The sequence below is a fragment of the Maniola jurtina genome, chromosome 5 (assembly GCF_905333055.1).
Source record: "Maniola jurtina chromosome 5, ilManJurt1.1, whole genome shotgun sequence".
NCBI classification, from domain to species: domain Eukaryota; kingdom Metazoa; phylum Arthropoda; class Insecta; order Lepidoptera; family Nymphalidae; genus Maniola; species Maniola jurtina.
In genome coordinates this window covers 12,242,141-12,265,496 of record NC_060033.1, presented here as the reverse complement: position 1 = coordinate 12,265,496, position 23,356 = coordinate 12,242,141, and the positions used below count along the sequence as shown (strand labels likewise).

The following is a 23,356-nucleotide window of genomic DNA, read 5'->3' as shown; positions in this document are numbered from 1 at the left end:
TTAAATTTTGAATTATAAAAGGTGAAGACTTTGTCACGTAACGACACAATGACATTGGCGCGGGGTTTATGCACCTTTTGACACAAAGTTGTTGTCCTTTTGCACTGTCATTTTCTATGGAAGGTTATAATTTTGTGATCTACAAGCAAGAAGCCCTATTATCATTTCATTTCGTAGGATCGCTGTCTGAGTAATTACTTCAAAGACCAGAAAATTGACGTTCATTTAGTCAAAGTCTTTGTAAGGATGTATTTAAATTACCAAGAGTTATTCCCCTTCCACTTCAAATAAGTCTCAAGCGGACTCAAGCTTGATGTATTTGTGGGTAAGACAGCAAAGTAAACTTTAATTAAAACTGAAATTACTCACTTAGGGGTTGATTTATCAAAAGCTCCAAATAAATTTTAACTGACGAACTGACGAATAAATTTTATGTTTTGACGGATTCTCAATAAATATGTACCTCAGTTAAACATTTCTTGAAGAGCTGGCAAACAAAACTGCGTGGTTACGCTTCTAAACCTTAATAAAATAATTTTTTTTCATTTAATTCAAATACAAATCTGAACTTTATTCCAGCAAAACCACACAAAAATGTGCTTACATGGAGTTCAAAGTTCGTGCTAAACATACCTATTAAGAAAGCACAGTACATTGTTGCTGGTTCTAATATGATATATTTTATCATTTTTTCTTTTACAGTAGATAATTATTTCTTTAAAAAAATACGTTATGTGACATTATCATTATTACGACATGGTACAACCCTAAATTCTTCTTTCCGTTTTGTTGAATAGAAGGAAGAGTACATTTTCTGTTTGCAAAGAATATATTACTATGAACGCAAAATAAACACAACTGACGATCTGCGCTTGATATTTTGCACAGCGCAAATAACAATAAAAACTTGAGGCTTAATGTTTCTTGATGATGCTTGATTATTTGAAGTTTTAAAGAAAGAACATTTCAGATAGGAAAATATTTTATACTAGCCGATGCCCGCGACTTCGCCCGCGTGGATTTAGGATTTTCAAAATCCCGTGGAAACTCTTTGATTTTCCGGGATAAAAAGTAGCCTATGTGCTAATCCAGGATATTATCTATCTCCATTCTAAATTTCAGCCAAATCCGTCCAGTAGTTTTTGCGTGAAGGAGTAACAAACATACACACACACACACACACACACACACACACACACACATACAAACTTTCGCCTTTATAATATTAGTGTGATTTTGCTCTACTTTTAAGTGAAAACAGAAATGAAGACTATCTTTTTTATACCCAAAGAATGGCAATGGAACCCTAAGCTCCCGCTGTCTGTCAGCGGGCTTTTGAAATTTTCAAAATTTCAAATATGCTAAATATATAATTATATATATATGCTAAATATATAATTTATTTATGATAAATAAAAAAATTAAAATATCCGGCTAGATGTAAATTGAAAAATTAAAAGTCCATAATTTTGAACGGGACCCCTCGTGTACGAGCTCGACTCACACTTGACTGGTTTTTACAAGTTTGCTATCTCATTCCTTGTATTGGATTTTATAAAACATCATTAATTTACTTATTTTGTAACTTACATAAGTTACAAAATAAGTAAATTAAAACTGATGACTTATTGAATGAGTCTATTCTAAATTTTCTACATAAAGTTAAAATATATTATTAATTAGTAGGTAAGTAATGAAACACGAAAAAAATAATTAAATAGCAAATAAGTATAGGTAGGTTGCTAGCTAGTACGAACCAAATTTAAATAAGCCGAAGCTTTTTAAAAAGTCCACACCCATTTCATTCACCGCTATTTGGTTTTAATCTACAAATGTTCCTACCTACGTGAACCATGTTGAGGCAATCATCAAAAGTAAATAAACATGATCAAAAGTAAATATGGAGAAAATGAATAGAGAACAGCAAATTTTAAGTGAAAAGAGATTCGCTAACGGTTTTGTACATTGCATTAACATTAATGGATTAGTTTCTTAGGGTACCGTATACCTCAAAAGGAAAAACGGAACCCTTATCACTTCGTTGTCTGTCTGTCTGTCTGTCTGTCCGTCCGTCGTGTCTGTCAAGAAAACTATAAGGTACTTTCCGTTGACCTAGAATCATGAAATTTGGCAGGTAGGTAGGTCTTATAGCACAAGTACAGGAATAAATCTGAAAACGTGAATTTGTGGTTACGTCATTAAAAAAAATTAAAATGTATTTAAATTTTCAAAGTAAGATAACTATACCAAATGGGATATAATATGAAAGAGCTTTACCTGTACATTCTAAAACGGATTTTTATTTATTCTTAAGCATAATAGTTTTTAATTTGTCGTGCAAAATGTCGGATAAAATATACGAGTACTGAACCCTCGGTGCGTGAGTCTGACTCGCACTTGGCCGGGGTTTTTTATTTAGAATTGTTTGCAGTACTAACTGCATTATCAGAATGAAAATTGTGGTCCGCAACAATAAAATACGTTATCACTCACCGTCTCTATCATAGTGACTCCAGACTTCCATAAACTGGTTCGCAGATAGTTTCTTCAGTTCCCTCGAATCCGGGTCCCGAAATTGCCTCATAAAGTTTGAAGCTAAATTGAATTTTTTCGCTGACGACGGCGATTCGCAACTCATTTTGTCTAACTTTATCGTTACGCTTTAAAAAAAAATACTTTCGAACTACCGACAAATAGGTACCACTATTCAATTTTTATTTAAAAAATATTCTCGATATTTAAACAATCGGTAAATAGCATTCACTATTAAAATTTTATTTAATTGAGTTATTTATAATAAATATAATCGATATTTCAATTAATATCGACAAATGCCAGTCACTATTGTTAGTTTTAATTATAATTGATTTATTTTATACTTATGTTTAGTTAAATATGAAAACTACTTTTATGTATGTGTATAAATAAATAATTTGGCTTTTGTTATTGTCTGTGCGTACCTATGATTTCTTATAAATTGTATATTAAGTATTTTGTTTATTCATTACGTTGTATGTTTAACTGGAGAATATTCTTGCGTTCTCATCTGAAAAAGAAAGAGAAATATTTTTATAATTAACTTAACATTAATAATAATTATTAATAATTAATTAAATGCCTCGTTCTGCGTCAGTCAGCAGACTGAGGCAGAATGCGTTGTCTTAACATAACTATACTAGATGCCCGCGGCTTCGCTCACGTGGATTAAGGTTATTAAAAATCCCGTGAGAACTCATTCATTTTCTGGAATAAAAAGTAGCCTTTGTTGTTAACCCAGGGTGAAATATATCTCCATACCTTTCAGCCAACCCCGTCTTGTAGGTTTTGCGTGAAAGAGTAACAAATATCCATCCATACATACTTACAAACTTTCGCGTTTATAATATTAGTAATAAGTAGGATTAAGGGGCTTGAAACGGGCCTGCCCGCGAAATTCAAATTTAATTCGGGTTTTTCGCAATTTGTAAACTAATACGGCAACGTAGGCTTATGGTATTTTATTGCGACAATGGCAGTATCAGCCTCACAGGTTTATATAAAAATCTTTACTTGAAAGGGTCCAGTTTAAGAAATTAATTCTAGTATCGACTATTCTCACAAATTAGTCGATACTAGAATTAATGTGTAGAGGCACTTATGTTGTAATAAATAAAGCATATCTATAAGATAAAACAAAAGTTCACCGATAGCACTCGTATATTTGATGTTATTGACAAAGTTTTATTCAGAGAAGTGCCTTCACTGAAGGATGTTGGGACATCAAAAGTCAAGGTCTCGCTTTCGTCCTTTGAAGAGAAAGATTCATAGATATAACTATCTACCTACATCTTAATGATCCATATTTCTGATTGAATTGCATGTTAATTCTCTGGTCGCATAATTTAATACATAGGCAGGTATAGTGCGCCCAAAACCAATAGATGGGCAAGTAGACTAATTTGTACAAGAGGCGTAATTACGAAGTTAAAAGAGATCTTCAGGCTTTTAATTCTTAGTTTGAGACCTAAACAAACCGCCATGTTGCCGTACCGAGCCATTAGGTACCCGTCTACTTAGTTTGAGATATAGTTACCTATGACTATACCACAGAAATCCAAATACTAAGACTTCCTGAATCTGTGGACTATACCTTTATAAACTAGTTTTTAAAATAAGCAAGGGCAATTTATTTGTAGGCTTTACATAAGATAGTAGGTACACCGTGCAACCTACGTTTAGCAAAGACTAGCTGTGCCCGCGACTTCGTTCGCGTGGAATAGTGACTTTTCGGGCAGCATTCCTTATGGCAGCGGCGCGGCTCTCAGCGCGCTTTATATGGTCACGGACGCTCAGGCGCGAGGCGTGTAGTACGTACTCTGTACGTTAAAAATGTTCGCCGTGATTCTTTAAATTGACATAACTTTTTTATTTATGAACCGATTGACATGAAATAAACACTAAATGTTAAGTGAAGCTTACTAAAATATATTAGTGAAAACCATATCTAAATCGAATAAGTCGTTTCTGATATTAGCGCGCACAAACACACAGACAAATAGACAAAAAAAAATTAATTACAATTACGGGTTCGGCATCGATATAATAACAACCCCTGCTACTTTTTTTTATATATTTCCATTGTACAGACACCACTTTTCTACAATTTTATTATATGTATAGATAAAAAGATCCCGACGAATTGAGAACCTCCTCCTTTTTTGGAAGTCGGTTAAAAATAGTATTCAAAGTCAATAAATACCTTTAAAAACAGTGACTTTGGCAGCATCGAGCATCGTTTTATTTTTCACTAACTGATGCCCGTGATTTCGTCTGCGTGCATTTAGGTTTTTAAAAATCCCGTGGTATTGAAAAATTATAGAACTGCTTCTATAGATCGGTGTCACTCATATATTTCTCTCTAATACTTAGACAAAGTTTTATTCGCCAAACTTGTTACCAAAGGATATTGGAGTAATAAAGAGTCGTCAAGGTCGTCGGGGAAAACAAGAGTTCCATAATATTATATTTTTATTCGTTATCAGAAAATCGCACGCAATTGTTCAAGTATTGTGGGTTGTGCCTACCGAAGGTTTTTGGGTTGCGTAGCGAAATAAATTAAATTATTTTCTTATATTACTTACCGCAGTATTTCAATATTATATGGTATTAGGTACTGTTATAAGATATAGATATACTTACTTGGAAGGAAATAGAGAGACACTGATTTTATTATTACCTACTTCTTCTTAGTCCTGAGTGGCCTGACATGTCATAAATGGCATAGATTCGTCTTTCGTCTTACACGAAAAATATTTATTTCAATTTTCTTCTATAAATTGTAATAAAACACGTTTATTTTTAAAAAAAGTGTGTTTATTAAAATCTTATTTTAAATGCATGTTTATTTACTACTTTGTTTACTGTCGTAAAACTGTAAGTTTATAGCCCATTTCACTTAATTGTTTTTATTAGATTGATAGATTGTACGAAAAATGGGCAAACAAATAATAATGCACAAACATTTCTCATAATTTTGTTGACTGTCAGTTGATCAATAACGCAATAGTTATGAATACAAAAGAAATAATAGCCATTGTGTCTAATTTTAGGAACAAAGTAATCGTAAACGCCACTTAGAATAAATTACGAAACCATTTTTACGTCAAATCAATAAAAGGGTAATCAATTTTCCATTACCATCAATATTATATGAGGTTACGTTTATATGCGATCACAGGCACTATAATAATAATCGGTAAATTTTATTATAGAACAGGATCCTTAGAACGACTTTTATAGTCTCGAAAACGAAACGATTCGCTTTCAAAGATATATCTACAAGCAGTGGTGTGCACAGGGTTTGACACCAGTGGTAGGCATCAGTTAGGCAGTTATCTATTTTCTGGCAGTTTATAAGAAATTATAGCATCGAGCGATTGCAATTAGGATACACAGTGCTTTTATGCCTCTATGAGCTCTTTATTTGCAGGCAGTGCGCCCGCGCCACTATAAAAATGTAAAATAGAACATCATGAAGAAACTTTCATGCCTGACAATTCTCCTTAATGTTTTCAAAGGTTTGTATTCTGCCAATCTGCACGTGGCCAGATGGTGGAGTTCTCATTCTGAGAGGAGACCCGTTCTCAGTAGTGAGCCGGCGATGGGTTGATCATGATGATAACGATGAATATTTAACTCTTGAAGACGCAAAGTCTATGCAAGGTCGGTTCTAAGCCGTTAAGAATATAACCGCGGTAAGTACCTACTTAAAAGGCTTCTTTGCAATAATTATGGATTAACTCTTTGATGTTGTATAATGAGTGAAACCCTTTCAACAATCTGTAAATGAGAGGCCAATTATATTAATTACAAGATGGAGTTTATTAAATAAAGAAATAAATGCTTCAGTGAATAAGGCGTTAGTAAGTTCACTCGTTGGTTCTTACGAACAAAATTCTTGCAATTGTTGATTTATGTAAAAACTGAATGTATTAATTAGGTAATAGTATACCTAGTAGTTTGAACCTCGGGTTTAGAGGAGAATCCTCAAAATAGCCGTATTTACTATACAATGATTTATAGATAGAGAGAGCTCTTGAGGGTCAGACCTTCGTTATTTTATAAACAAAGGTGTATGTACAATCTTTCGTCAAAATATTAAGTGTATGTTTTATATTTTCTCCGGAATGGCATTAAAAATCGCGACAGGCATTGCCAGGCACTTGCGAAACACCTTTAAACTTGTTAAATTTTAACTTTACTTTTGCTGTAACACCTAGCTATCTTCTAAATTTCATGATTCTAGGTCAACGGGAGGTACCCCATGGGTTTTGATTCAGTTTTCTAGACAGACACATCAGGCAGACAGACAACGAAGTGATGCTATAAGGATTCCTTTTTCCTTTTGAGGTACAGAACTCTAAAAATAGTCTGACCGTATACAAGAACTCTTTTGAAATAGTTTTGAAGCAGAAAAGGGTTTTCTTGAATGAAAATTCAATTGAACGCTAACAATGCGCCAGTCATGAGCATCTTGCGGAAGTCCGGCTTTATGTCGACATAGTTCTCTTTGTGCAAACTATTTGTACGTGGAAAGAATGCAGAACGATGTCTTAGTAAAAAGTTAGGAAGAAGACAAACTTTACACAAAACGAACTGAGAAGTTATCCAAATATATATAAAGGTGACTAACTAACTGATCTATCATTGCACAGCTCAAACTACTGGACGGGTCGGGCTGAAAGGCATGCAGATACCTATAATGACGTAAACATCCTTCAAGAAAGGATTCGTGTAAAAAAGGGGTTATTTTATGTAGTGTTGAACATACAAAAAAATCATTTTTTACATATAGCCACTGTATAAGTACATGCCGCCTAAAACCATTCGGCTATTTATCACTAAAAATTCAATTAAAGAATCGATCAGCCTGGCTGTTCCGTGCGGAAATTCAGCCAAGCTCCATCTCACTAATAATTTTTTTATCACAGACTATATTTTAAGCTTCTCGGTGGTAATTAAATAGGGCCAGCTTAAATTTAATGCAACTTTTACGTTGTCAACTCAAAATTAATAGCAATAGGTTTTACTTACCTATACAAATACCTTTTTATCATATTCTCTACCGCCATAATTTTTTAAAAATTTATTTAGGAATAAACGTTTACGAAAGAATCTTTTTGTAGCCGTTGTCTACGAAACACCGTCTTGTCTGTGTTTTGTAGACAACGGCTACGAAAATTATTTATTTCCGTAGAAAGTCACATGAGTAAGTGACAACAACTTTGATCTATAAATGTATAGACTTATTCATGGCATAGTGTGAATCATAATGATCAACCCATAACCGGCCCACTACTGACCACGGGTCTTTCCTCAGAATGAGAAGAGTTAGGCTTGAGCTAAGGCTATGGTCTACCAAGCTGGTCAAGTGAGAATTGGTAAACTATAAATACCTTTTAAAGAAATTGTGGAAATTCATGCAGTTTTCCTTACAATGTTTTCCTTCACCAGAAGAGCTAGTGATAATCAATTGTGTTTACAGAAAAGTTACAGATGCGTGCGAGGGATCGAATCTCAGACCTCCCGAATAGGCCGTCAACGTTTTAACCACTAGGCTATCACTGCTTGAATAATATGAGATTATGGTAGTTGATGTGTATTTAAAAGTTAACTTGTTCAATATTAGGTAATTCCGTGAATAAATTAAGTGTAATCCACGTGTCTTCTATTATAACTTTGAGAAAGAGGTTTTATATATAAACGTCTTCTGGAAGTTTCGATAGAATATTGTTATTCAATATTAAATGGCTTCAGGGCCGGCACGTGTCAGCGCAAGTTTCTTGTCTTTCTGATAAATTCCAAGAACTTCCTTTCCCTTTTGGGAACCGTACCTACCTATTCCCTAAAATATGATCAAATTAAAAGTTTTGAACGAATCATTTTTATATTTCTTCCTGACTCTTTATTGGGAGATCTTTTTAAAAAGGTTTTTGTGAACCCGTTTTCATAATGTGAATAAACGACTTTAATAAAGTTTCAATGGAATTCCGGGAATAAATCAGCTTCGTGCGGCGCAGGGCGGAAGTTTGTTATATCTTGCGAATTAGCTTCGAGAACTTTTCCTGGAGATAAAAGTAGCAAATAACCAGTAGGAAATTAAATTTTTTTTTTATAAAATCACTAGCCATATTATCATTAGCTGTATTATAAGATGCGAAAGTGTGTTGGTTCATTGGTTTGATGGTTTGTCCTTCAATCATTTCACAATGAAGCAATGAGTCGGCGTGATTTTCTGCATTGATATATTTAAAGACCCGATTCAGAAGAGAGACTACCGGACCGGACGACCGGAGAGAGACTACATTTTATCCCCGAAAATTAAAAAGTTCCCTAGAATTTCAAAAACTTGAGTCCACGCGGACTAAATCGCGGGCATCAGTTTGTAATAATATATGAAGCCCGTTGATTATTTATTACTAGCTGATACCCGCGACTTCGTTCGCGTGGATGTAGGTTTTTATAATTCTTGTAGGAACTCACACACACACACACACACACACACACACACACACACACACACACACACACACACACACATACAAACTTTCTCCTTTATAATATTAGTGTGATTTATCAAGAACCACTTGTAAGTATATTCATTGAACTCATATTGGAGTTTTTTAAAGTATCTTCGAACTTAGAAAACTATAATTTTCTGGCAATTTTTAAGGTTTAGTACCCGAAGGGTGACAATGGAACTTCATTACAAAGTCTCCGCTGTTCGTTCGTTCATCCGTCTACTCGACCGTCTGTCTCTCCGTCTGTCAGGATGCTGAATCTCATGAACATAAAAATCTTTATAAAAATAAAAATTTCAAAATTGCTGCCATTTAATTTTTTTTTAAAGTACACACTCTTACAAGATGGTACGGAATCCTTCGTGTGCGAGTCCAACTTGCACTTGACCGGTTTAATTTAACGCCTAATATAAAGTCTGCATCTCTATGATCTGTAACTCAAAGAATAAAGATACCTACCTACTAAAATCCAGCAAACTTATGAAATAACCCAAGAAACAAATTTAGATGTCTTTAAAAAAATGAATAAATCTCTTTTCTTTTAAAAAATGCTGAAGAAATAAGGGAAAAAGGTATTTCTGTTTGGAGACATGTCGTGATAAGCTGCTCTTATGTCGGAGTGGTTTTACCGCAAAGAAAATATGAAAATGGGACATTTAAATAAGATATTTCCACTCTAAAAACTACTAGCCCTTAACACTACTATTTAAATTTTTTTATTGTATTTTATTAGCTTATCTTATCCGGGACGTTACCAAAACCTTGTATGTGTAAAACCTTCGTTAATACATCACTAAGATCACTTTCCCTCACACTAAGATTGAAAGCAGATTTCATAATCGTAATCACGTATGAATTTTCTTTCCCTTCTAAGACAATAAAAACGAATGGCTCCAATGATATTAGATGCCGGCTGACAATCGTAATAACTCGTCTGGAGGGAACGTGTTCGACGTGTCAAAGTGCGGATTAAACGATTCCAATCTGTTTGGATTGCTCTCTGTGTTTTAGGGTTCCGTAAAGGTGTTGACATGCCGAAAGACGACCCTTGTAAGACCCGTCAGAGCCTTGATGTAGGCACCTATTGGGTTTTTTTTTGTTTTTCTTTCTTTCAGCAACGGATGTCTTTATAAGCCTCGATAGCTCAACGGTTAAGGAGCGGACTGAATTCTGAACGGTCGGCGGTTCAAACCCTACCCCTTGCACTATTGTCGTACCCACTCCTGGCACAAGCTTTACGCTTAATTGGAGGGGAAAGGGGAGTATTAGTCATGATTAGCATAGATAATATTAAAAAAAAAAAATGATGGAATTCAACAATACTGCAATCTCACCCGGTGGTGGATGATGCAGTCTAAGATGGAAGCGGGCTAACCTGGAAGGAGTATGGCAGTTTTCATGAAATCCAAACTCCTTTGGTTTTTACACGGTATACCAGAACGCAAAATCGCTTGGCGGCACGGCTTTGCAGGTAGGGTGGTAACCAGCCACGGCCGAAACCTCCCACCAGATAAATGTACAGTTCCATATGGTATTTAACGGTAACCAGGAGCTCGTAGTTAGAGCAAACATTACTTCTGTTTGTTTGTGGACGGAGCGCGGGCGGGGCTATTTGTTATTACTATTGATGATTTGTTTAATCTGCTACGCTTTAATCCTGTTATTGTTGTTATGTCATAAATATGGCGGTAAGTAATTCAGAGAGACTATCGTAAATTTAGACGCTGATTTTAGGTACATTTGTGAATGAGTTGTGCGGTTTACTAGGAAATCGCGTGTGTAATCGTGTTTAAATTTCTTAGTAAATCATGCGTGTAGACTGTAGAGTGGTTCATAGCACGTTTGTACTAATTATTCTGTGCGTACCAATCCTACTATAAGTACTTTTAAACTCTGCAATTTAAAGAAGCAAGAATCTATCCTCCATGATGTTACAGAAAAAAAACAGTTACAACATCGGTGACCACTACGAATTTATAGCTTAGCAATGTAATGCCCGCATGCAGAGCGGTGTGGTTAGTGATTCACTGCGGCGGTGACCCGGGTGGCACCACTGTCAAATAGAACCTATTAATTAAAGTCTCGTTTACTCCAGAGTAAAGTGTTAGTACATTGCGGTATCCCACATGGTATGGTACATGGCCCTTTCAATATAACATTGGATAGAAATTCTCATACCTACTGGTTCTCCGCCCGTCTTTCAAGAGAAATAGGTAAACGAAATATAACGGAAAATTCCGCTCAAATGTTCCTTTTCAAATAAGGGCTGCCTGCCTACACAATAAAAGCCCTATGATTTCATACGATACGAAACGTTTAGCATGATTCCTATTGACAATACGGATTCCAACGAGAGGTAATCATGCCTTCATACGCAACATCTGTTTCTTTCTTTTTTATCTATACCTAGAGAATGCTTTTTGCAGCTTTTTGATATCTAATGCCTTCTCATCCATGCGCGGTATGTGTGTAAAACTAATAAAGGCCTATGAGTGGAATCGAGTCTGAGAAGATTTCAGTTTTTTTTTTTTCAGATTTTGTATGGTATGTATAGTACGCGATAGGTCGAGATGACAACCAGGGTATGAGGCGAAGGGACGCACTATCCCGCACCAGGTTAGCGCGGGCCGTTCCCACCCCGATTGCCATCTCGACCTGTCGCGATACTTTATCTAAGATCGAAGCTGAAACATGCCGGCGTCCTTGGACTTAGCAATTATTCCTAGTGGTCTTGACAAAAAGGTTTGCTGTCAGTTTTGTCATAGGAAAAATTGAAATGGACTTTAAAGGTTATAATTTGCAAAACTTTGGCTCTAAAATAGTTCAATAGTCGAACATTTGACTCTGGCTCCAAAATAGTGAAGATTTATCTCAAATTGAGTAAAATTTATGACGCCTCTAACACAGTTAGTGCTCGGAATCAATCATTCCATTCGATCGTGTCGCTGCGTAGGTACCTAGGTACGTATCTTTGCATCTCTACATTTGTGATATTTGCCCTCTAGTTTCTATTTAGGTATATTTTACTAGTTGATGCCCGTGAATTGGAATGATGCCTATATCAAAAATAAAGTGTTTCTCCAAAATACGTAAAATCCACGTCCGCTGGTCCGCTGTTAGTTTTTAACGAGCGTTTTTGACGTTTGATAAAAAGTTGCTGATTTGACTAGTAGGCACCATCTCTATAGATTTAGTTTTTTGAAATCCCGTAGGAACTCTTTAACTTTCTGAAATAACTACTATGTACTATGTATGGTCTATGTATGGTACAATGTATCCATGCAAAAAAATCATGTCTAACAAACAAACATACTTTCGTATTTACAATAAAATATTAGTAGGATCATGTCAAATGCTTCGTGCAATATTCGGCTGCGGATCTTCAAGTCCCGGGTTCAAGTCCCGGGAGAGCCTTGAGGTTTTCCTGAATAAAACAGAATGGAGAAATATAATTAAATCAATACCCCCAAAGGATCGTAGCGCTGAAGTAACCGAGATCACAAAGCCGTCGCGGTCCTCCGTCTGATTTCTTTCCGTTTGTGTCGGATTGCCGTCCCATTGGACTGTATTTTATTGCTGTTAAAGCACCAAAAATTCATATTCAATTCACACCTAAAATATTCACGATATTACAGTAGGTAGGTATTTATTAGAATAGAACAAAATCTGCTCATCACTTTTTGAGATGAGAGCTTTCTCTTACGTAGGTAGTGATATATTATCAGTTATCACTTTCAATAATCTCTGATGACATTTTTGATCATAATGCCAACGTGACTCGCGCTGTCAATTAATCATCCCATAACCGATTTATTCCGCATTTAAGCCCAATTTATCCATTTTATATAGCTTTCTGATAATTTCATTTCAGGAGCAAGTAGGTACCTACTATTTTTAGGTATAATTATTTATTATGTATGTATTTCAATATTTACAAGGATTCTGTTTAGTTAGTCTATCAAGATACCTATAGGGTAGGTACTTCACGTTGACCTAGAATTATGAATTTTGGCAGGTGCCTAGGTAGGTTTTATAGAAAGGGAAAAATCCGAAAACCGATCGAATTTTGTTTTATAGTGCAAAATGTCGAAAATCATGAGCCGTTGTCCTAAGATTACGCGATCATCGCGCGAGTAAGGGACGCGACCATCGCGTGCTCGCGCCTAATAGAACGCGAATGGGCGACCATCGCGCTAATGCCGATTAGGACACCTAATATATTCGAGATCAATGTTTGATCGCGCGTTCGTACGAGTATGATTCGCGCGAACTTGCGTGCATTTGCGCTGTATTAGGACGAAGCCTTACAGTGTAATTTCGCCGATTTTCGCCAATTCCAGAGACAATTTTTGCCACTTTTGTTACAACTTAGATAAAACTCAAAGTTCTAAGTACCTACCCACTACATATTTATTAAATCGTTCGTACAGAATGCCATGTATTAAATACGTTAAAACTTAAATTTGCAATGTAGTAATTATATATTTAGGTACTTTATGATAACTTGCGATTTTAAATTTTTTATATCAATCTCCTACATCAATGGACCGGATTAAGTATTAATAGGTACGTAAATCAACATTGGAAGTTATGAACTCTGTATAATTAACAATTCCAGTAAGCGGATTCCATTCCGATCCGAATCAATCATGCCGCGAGATGTTATTGTTAAAAACATCTGCGTATTGTGTTCCAGAACAAAGATATCAAAATTTCAATAAGAGCGGTACAAATTATTCTTATCCATTTAACTATTTATTACCTTAACTCTACTAAATTAAACTGATATAATATTACCTATATGTATATATAGAAACGTACGCGCTTTTTTATTTATTCCAAGTCAGCCCTCGACTGCGGTTTCACTTGGTGGTAAGTGATGACGGAGTTTAAGGTGGAAGCGGGCTAACTTAGGAGCGGTTACCCTATGGGTATTGGTTTCCACAAGGGATCGTACCGGAACGCTAAATCGCTTTGCGTTTCTGGTATTTTATTACTTGTTGTTTCTGTTATTTTATTTTTGTAAACATTTTTTTAAATAGGGTAGTAATGAGAGAATAAATAAGTGAGAGTCTAAGTCAGTGTAGTAAACAAGGGATGCATTATTCATGTAATCAAGGCGACGCGAACGGCCAGCGTAGCGGAAATTATTATAATTTTAACTAGGCAACTACATGTACCTATGTAATAATAATGAAGAAAATGTGTTTGTCTTTAAAGTATGAGAAAATTGGAGTGCTCGGCATAATTGCATACACATACTCATGTTTATGAAATAAACAGAGGTTTCTTAGATAAGAATTTTTATAGGGTTCTAGCTGATGCCCAGGACTACGTTCCCGTTGATGAAGGTTTATAAAAATCCCCTGGTAACTCATTGATTTTCCGGGATAAAATATAGCCTATGTGTTTTTTTATTTATTTTATTTATTTGGATTAACAAACAGTAGCACACAGTGATTACAAGTAATATAGTAGAATAATGAAGTAAAACTTACGTGTTACAACACTACGTTACCACTTACGTGTTAATCCAGGGTATAATCTATCTCCCCCAGCCAAATCCATCCAGTAGTTTTTGGGTGAAAGAGTAACAAACATCCTTTCATCCATACATACAAACTTTCGCGTTTATAAAATTACCTAGCAGGATTTGTAATATTATTAGTAGGTATGTTATACGTTCAAAAAATCGAATATTATAAATGCGAATACTGTGTCTGTCTGGCTGTCTGCTACCTTTTCACAGCCCCATCCATCAAAATTACTAAGGTACAGAGATTGTTTACATCCCAGCCACGGTTATAGGTGGGCTACGTTTTATCTCGTAAAATCAAAGAATTCCCACGGGATCAAAAACCTCTAGTATTATGTATAAACTATTGCGCACCTATATATTTTATTGTTATCAAAAGTATATGTTTATCGTAGATATATAATATTGTGAAAGCTCCACAGGCAAGTAGACCACCATGCTTTAACATGAAAGAAATAAGATATGCCTAATAAGCGGTTGTAAGTTCAGTTCAAGGCACCGACCGCTTCGATTTAGAAAAGGGTATGAAACTCGATAGTTGCTTTCGGGTATAGATGCCATAAAATTACCTCTTACTTTAAGCATGAGTTCAACCTTCGGGATAAGTATGCAAATACGAAAAGGAAAAAGGGATCGTCACATCAAAAAGCGTCTCGGAACTTTTGTTTCAAAGCAAACTGCGCCCTTATTGGAGTGCTGAAACAACAAAGGACAGCTGAATTTCAGATTCACTTGGCAAAAGTTCTTTTACGACATCGTTGAAAGCCCGCCCCTAAAATCAAGCGTCCCGTTTCTCTTTTATAGTCACTTCACGAATATACGGGGCAGGTGCTCGGATTTTATCATAAGTAGGAATACATAGATATATATTCAAGATTCAAGATTTATTTATTATTTATATTTATTATAACAGGTGTGAAGGATGGGCGGACAGACTTAGTGAACCAACATGTGCCTTTTTTAATATTTTGGTATGGAATCCTAAAAACACATAATTTCCTATAAGTAGCATCACACTAATATTATAAAGATGAAAGTTTGTATGTGTGTGTGTGTGTGTGTGTATGTGTGTGTGTGTGTGTGTGTGTGTGTGTGTGTGTGTGTGTGTATGTTTGTTACTCCTTCACGCAAAAACTACTGGATGTATTTGACTGAAGTTTGGAATGGAGATAGATAATATCCAGGATTAGCACATAGGCTACTTTTTATCCCGGAAAATCAAAGAGTTCCCACGGGATTTCAAAAAACTTAAATCCACGCGGACGAAGTCGCAGGCATCATCTAGTATATAATAATGATAATGCGGGTAATCGATAGAGGATTATCTAAATTTCTATACCTTATCTGTTTTCGCGACGTAAAATATGAAGTAAAATAAGGGAATGTGAAAATCGAAGAGTATAAAATTAGAACACTTTGCTTCTATGAAATTGGGACTGGCGTACGTGTTTCTGAAATTCCACACCAATGTTCCCCAGGGCCCAGGCGGTAAATTTATTTGATTCAGGGTAAAATTTACGATCGATACTACACAATAAATAATATATGCTACTTCTCGTATTCAATTTACGAATACCTTCTTACATTTATGTATGTTCCAAAGTTAAAAACAATTCAAAAATCGAGACCCGTTGACACTGGCATACTTACGTAGGGATTGAAAACCTCTAATCTTTCATCCATGGAAAACCTATCTAATATCTACTTACCCTAGGTAGGTACTGTTTGCCTTGCGATAAGAGCTTATGCCAAAAAAAATTGAGAAACATATCGAAGCTATTAAAAATTATGTATCCGGTCATGAATTCAATGTGAAGTTCACGAAACAGTACAACCTTCGGTCAAGGCTCAGCAGCGCGTGATTCTGCCAAGTCGCGTGTACAACGCGAGTCGATCTCAATCAAAAATTCCTTGCGGTAGGCAAGTAGGTACCTACTTATACTTTGTAGTGCAGTGATCGCAAAATCTGAACTTGCAACATGGCAGTTTGTGCACGTCATAGACTGAGGATTATGAAAACATAAGCCCAGATCTGTTTTTGTACAACTCACAGTCATAATATATGCATCGGGTTCAGATTAGACACAACTTTTAAGTTACAATCTCTCTTACGCCAACAAAACCTTTATCATTTAATGAGTAGTTTCATAATAATGAGGGATCGATATACGAACACATACACACATACAAATAATTACTAAAAACTACTACGTAGTCGGGTATTTATATTTAAAAGAAAGTGGTAGCGTGCATCCAGGATTATTTGTTTAGATTATTCCTGATGAGAATTGAATATTTGCATATTATGTGGTAGAATATGAAGATTGCTTATACTTAGTTATAATATTATTTTGAACATCCTATGTAGGTACTCAACTCATATTTAGCAATTTTTTTTTTTGATAAATAGAGATTTAATTCTCTAGGAATGTTCTTGTGATCTCGCGAAAAACCTTCTTAATTTACTACCAAACATAATATTATAATATATACAAGAGTGAACATCTAAAATCTGAATTATTAAAACAAAGAACCTAAAACTAAAAACCTTAAAAAATATAATATAATACCTAACTAAAATAAATAAATTTCATTTCATTTCATCGCCTTGTTTGGCACAATTGTTTTGTTAAAAACATGTCAAGTGGCAAGAGTTTGGCATGATTCTCTACACAAAGTAGAATTATTGAGCGTGGAAATAAACTTGTTAAATCCAACATGCTTTAATTTACTCGAGTAGGCGTACCTACTTATTATATTATTTGTTTGATTACAGCCTTGTGAATGCCACGAAATTGATGAAAGAAAACTAAATTATACTGTCAAGGAATTCATTAAGTGTACCAACCTACCTAATTTCTGTCAAAATTCCTTTAATATTTTAGGTAATTTCTAAAGTGTTCTTTGCGCAGAAGTACATAATATTTTTCCAGCCTAAACTTGTGCGTTAATACGCACAACTTTCGTATCGATAAAGCTGTGTTGCTTTGGATAAAAAGACGTCATTTACTTCTAGACATTTGTACAAAAACTTTTCCGACAGAATCCTATTTAAGGCACTTTTCTATAGCTGGTAATTGTCACGAACTTTCGACCCCTCGTCCTTCGACACTCGGAAAACGCTGACTAGGTGTTTTCTTTCTCTATTACCGATAGATGCCCATACTCTACTTGTTTTTTTTACAAGAAAAACAACCGCAGGCGCGGAATAGGCTATCCTATTTGTAATAATTGTAAAAAGTCCACCCGTCTGTCCGTTCGGGTCTTTCAGCGGGCTGTATCTCATGAACGGTATGATAGAAAGTTAAAATTGTCACAAAGTGCATATTGTTATTGCCTCTATAGCAAAAAATGAAAAAAATGACAAAATAGCTGCAAATAAAAAAAATTAAAGTCCGACTTGCACTTGAATGGTTTTTATTAGGTATTTAACGGAGCGATGACAATTTTTTGGGGTTAAGAAAATAAATATATACCTACTAAAACATTTCCTTCACTATTGCACTAGTAAGGTCATCCTAAATTATTATCACTAAGGTAATCCCTATTTAAATATATTCTCTGAACAAGCACTTTCCCGGGCCTGTTTAATATTCTAATTGCTAATCCACAGACAGATTGCCGGATTAAATCGAGCTATTATTAAGGATTATATGACCTTCGCAACCTTAGTAGGCGAACTAATAGGTACGTCGTATTAGATTATAATATATTGGGTAACTATATTATATTGAGTATATATAATAATGTATTGGATATTAAATAATATTTTTAACAGATGGGAAATAAAGTACAGTTTGATTAATTGAATGTTTTGTAAGGAGAATCAACAAAAACAAGAAATATTAATTATATCCTATGAATATAATAATCATCGATATGATAAGTTCTGATCTATGGTATACTAATATTATTATTTGTGGAATTGTGTTTGTTTGTTGGTTTAAGTGTCAAGCATGTCGTAACGGAAAAACAAATCGAAATGATTTTTGCGTGAATAACCAATAAGTAGTTTAAAGACCTGGAGAGTAATATAGGCTACTTTTTATTTACTTTAGGTTTTTGAAAACAATAAAACTACACGGACGAAGTTGCGGGTATCATCTTGAATTTTTTTTTTATTATTATTAAGCCTTTATTTATTCCTTATCTTACAAATTTTTCCTTATGTCTAATCTTAACTATTACAATTTAGTTTCTTAGTCTAAATAACGTTAGTAGGTATAATATGCTAGTGTTAGTGTATATACATTTATTTTATCGATAAGGATCCCTCATTGGATATAGGCCTCTTGAAATATACCGACATATAAAAGGAATAATTTAAAAAAACCCGACTTCAATAACAATAAACACTAAAAAGAAAAAAAAAATATTACCGAATATATTTTTTTGGAGCCAGGAAAATTCTTTCACTGATCGATTCCTAACTACATTACTTACGATTGCTACAGGAAATAAATTATTATCAGGCAAAAGCTAAAGTCGCAAAATGTAAACTACTTTTCTTTTTTTTTTTAATTTATTTAATCAAAATAATTTAACATGGATCTTTAATAATTATAGCTCGCCAAACTGGTGGGCCAGTTTGTTAGCGAGGTGGCGCTCTTATTTTAACGTACATAACTAACTTATCCATACACCTTAATCTACACTTATAATAAACTGTACTACGAGTAAATATTTATTTAAACCTACCTACTTTACTAAACAGACAAAAACACATTACTATAAAAATCAAAGAAAACACAAAACACAAATTACTAATTATGAAGCATGGTACCTACTCCGTTAATATATTAATACTAGAGATTTGCTCAATAATATTGTATGTTTTAAAGTTAGGGACAAAATGTTATACATGACTGGGACATTTTCCCTAACCCTCGAAAGTCGAAACTTATCTACAGGGGGAAATTAATTGACCTAATTTTGGAGCACCACATTTGGGTCACCCATCAATTCACCGATAGGAAACAAAAATACCCTATATATTCTAGTACCTACAACACATAGTTATATAGTTAAATCGCTTTGGCTTGTCTTTGGGTGTCCTTAACTATAACTAGGTATATTTAAAGAATCTTTTTATGCTTTCCCAAGACATATTTTATGAGATTAGGGCTTTCGAAGATACAGGCGCGTTAGGCTAATTCACTTTATAGTTATATTATGTACCTACGCACATGTAACCAGCTCTGGTATTATGGCTATAAATGGTCATAAATCAAAAAGGGGAACAATGCTAAAAATTTTCTATGATTTAAGTTCGTTGTTCTGTTAACCAATTTTTCACATTGAATTAATTGCAGGTATTTAACTCGTAAATCACATGGAACCATAAGCTTATTTTGTACTAGCGGATGCCCGCAGCTTCGCCCGCGTGGATTTAGGGTCTGAAATCCCGTGGGAAAGTAGTCACAAAGTTCCTCTATCGATTAAAAAAAAAATTACGCAAATCGGTTCAGAAATCTCGGAGATTTCGGTGTACAGAGGAAGAAAAACACAACTCCCTTTTTGAAAGTCGGTTAAAAAAGTAGCCTATGTTACTCCCTGATCAATCCTCTACTTGTCTGTGAAAACCCCGTCAAAATCGGTCCAGCCGTTCCGAAGATTAGCCTTTTCAAACAGACAGACAGACAGACAGACAGACAAAAATTTTAAAAACGTGTGATTCAGTGTTGGTATCGTTCAAATAACCATATGAGCTTAATATGAGGTAGTTATTTCGAAATTACAGACAGACACTCCAATTTTATTTATTAGTATAGATTAATAGAAGTTGTTCAATATACAAAAATAGGTATGTACAAAAAAAATTGGAAAAATCCATACTAATATAATAAATACTTAACTGTGTGTCTGCCTGTTACATTATCGCAGCAAATCCGTTTAGCCGATTTTGATCAAATCTGACAGAACATACAGAGATGCGTATCTGGTGACGGAATAGGAATAATATTCAAAAAAATCAAATAGATCCCAAGGGATTTAAATACCTACACTAGGGTCTAGGACAAAGTGACCTACATCGTCTAGTAAAAAATGCTAACGGGTAAAATCAAAAGTTCCACAAGGATTTACCAATTTTGGTTAATATTAAGTTTCGTCATAAGTAAATCTATATTTACCGTTTTTAAATATATATTTTTTGTAAACACCCTTCTTGTCAAACAAAGGTAGGCAAAGGTAGAGGTGATAAATGTTCAGTATACTTAGAAAAATAGTAAAACAAATAATTTATTCCTATCCCACGTAAAACTTCCCGTGTGTTTGAAGTAGTAACAGATAACCAGCTGTGTAACGAAAACACGAATAATATTCACACGTCAAACGAATTCGCGGAAACCTTGAACACAATAAAAGTCTGATATATGGAACTTACCTTATTACGGCGATGTCTTCTGTCTTCTCTATCAGATAACGTCGGGTTTAATTGTTTAATGTTTACCTCTACACGACGCGAATTTGTCACGACAGGACGTGCACCCAGCTAGAGGGTAGGGCCGCGAATGAATGAATCAAGGGAAAGGCACAGGGGATGTTTCACGTTCGTTGCTGGAGGGCGGGGTTGAGTTAGATAAACGGGCGGAATCTGAGAGCCTTCATAAAGTTTTATTACAACATAGAAAAGCGACGTCTGAACTTGGGCGGTTTGCTGAAAACTCCAGTATTAATCTGGCTAGTTTCGAGAGGCTGTTCGCAGTTGGATTCTGTTGGGAGGAACGTGGTTTCACATATTTCCGCTTTGCTCGGATATGTTTTGGAGTAGGTTCCATTAAAATATTGCAAGGTTAATAAAGTTCGTCGCTCATTAACATTAGGAAAATTATAGCTTGCGAGGTCTTCTTAATATTTTAGAGACAAAAGTTAGTTTGTATGTAAGGGGTAATCTTCGGAACTAATGATCCGAGATCCAGTTCTGATAATTCTTTCACTGATAAATAAAACGAGCGGTCGCCACACACGTACCTACCTGTAATGCCATCGACGTTGCTGAAAATAGAGAAAAACGGAAGAAAATCATTAAAAAAATGATATCGAAGGGGTAGAGAGCCACGATCCTTAAATTTGGCACAGGAAGAAGTACATAAGTAGTTTATATTATCTTCTGTAATAATAATAGCACTTATTATTTTTAAAAAGTGCATTAATATCTTGAAAAACTTTCAACAAAATGGGCGATTACCTTTACATTTTAATATGAATACCACACGATAACGATATTTCATAAGTTATGCATATTGCATATATTGCATAATAATGCATTATTAAAAACGCTTACATCAGTACAGTTACTATACATATTATTATAATTTTAAATATCTCTACCTAAGTATGAAATCGCACTTGACCAGCGTGGTAGACTATGGCCAAACCTCTTCTCATTCTGAGAGGAGACCCGTGCTCTGTAGTGAGCCGGCGCTGCGTCGATCATGATGAAGTATGAAATAAGACACAATCCACGTTCGTCAGTGTATTCGCGTATAACTTCTAAGGTCCGGTTTCTATTTTCGGCCAATCATGTGGTCAGTTAATTAATCACTTATTAATATTTTGACAAACATCAACATAAACTAATAATTTTCCTTGAAGTGTAAGTTAAAAGACTATCATAAAAATTATAAATAAAATACACTAAAATCGAATAGAATAGATTGAAGTTGAAACCCAACGTACCTACCTAAGTAGATTTCAATCAAGAAATAAACGTTTACAACTTCAATGCTGTTTCCTGTTCGCCAAAGGTTTATAAAATTATAATTATATGCATCTACTTATAAAATATACTTATTCCGTGACTTTGTCTGCGTTGATGTAGATTTTTACAAAATCCGTGGCAACTCTTTAATTATACGGGATAAAAAGTAACCAATGCCCACCTCTGGGATTCTAGCTATGAGCTATAGCTTTCGGGGAAAGGTAACAGATAGAGAGACACACAGTTTCGTAATTATAATATTAATATGATAAGAGTCGCGGGAAAAGCTACGAGTAGCTATAAAATTAATAATTATAGATTACCTTTTTAATATGCGAGCAATTTAATATGTGTGCAAAGTACGTTCAGTCTCAGGCTCAAAGGAAGAGTGCAAGCATATTAATATTATGGTTAACTTTTACAAGTTTAATTACTATGGCTTACACGAGTAGAGGACTAGAGCTGACCTTTTGAACTGTCTTCAAATAATGAAAATTACATAATTTAAATTCTCTTTACCTACACTTTCAAGTTTCTAAATAATTTTAAATACATTTAAAAAAACCGGCCAAGTGCGAGTCAGACTCGCGCACTGAGGGTTCCGTGGGTACTGGGGTATTTTTTCCAACATTTTGCACAATAATTCAAAAACTGTTTTACATAAAAATAAATAAATATCTGTTTTAGAATGTACATGTAAAGCCCTTAAGATATGATACCCCACTTGGTATAGTTATCTTACTTTGAAAATTGAAACACAGTTTAATTTTTTTTTTATTAAGTAACCACAAATTCGCGTTTTTCAGATTTATTCCTGTACTTGTGCTATAAGACCTACCTACCTACCAAATTTCACGATTCTAGGTCAACGGAAAGTACCCTATAGGTTTCTTGATAGACACGACGGACGGACGGACGAACGGACGGACGGACGGACGGACAGACAGACAGACAGACAACAAAGTGATCCTATATGGGTTCCGTTTTTCCTTTTGAGGTACGGAACCCTAAAAATTGCGGAACCGGCAGAATTCCAACCGACCGACGGAAGCTTTGAAA

The 23,356-nt window shown here is 34.9% G+C and overlaps 1 protein-coding gene and 1 long non-coding RNA gene across 3 annotated transcripts in view; one reads left to right on the top strand and one right to left on the bottom strand.

Moving 5' to 3' along the window:
* The window catches only part of LOC123865565, a 417,170-nt gene extending 403,819 nt beyond the window's left edge, over positions 1-13,351 (top strand). The window contains exon 3 of the long non-coding RNA XR_006795992.1: positions 13,286-13,351. This is a non-coding gene — a long non-coding RNA (uncharacterized LOC123865565). The remainder of the gene's footprint in view (positions 1-13,285) is intronic.
* The window catches only part of LOC123865548 (calbindin-32), a 61,800-nt gene extending 40,661 nt beyond the window's left edge, over positions 1-21,139 (bottom strand). Inside the window, exons 1-2 of one of the 2 annotated variants that reach the window (XM_045906638.1) lie at positions 20,981-21,139; positions 2,494-3,046 (exon numbers count right to left, since the gene is read on the bottom strand). In XM_045906638.1, coding sequence (XP_045762594.1) covers positions 2,494-2,638 — 145 coding nt within the window. In that variant the 5' untranslated portion in view covers positions 2,639-3,046; positions 20,981-21,139. The remainder of the gene's footprint in view (positions 1-2,493; positions 3,047-20,980) is intronic. The other variant, XM_045906639.1, reaches the window with a different exon arrangement.
* Positions 21,140-23,356: the final 2,217 nt, after the last annotated feature.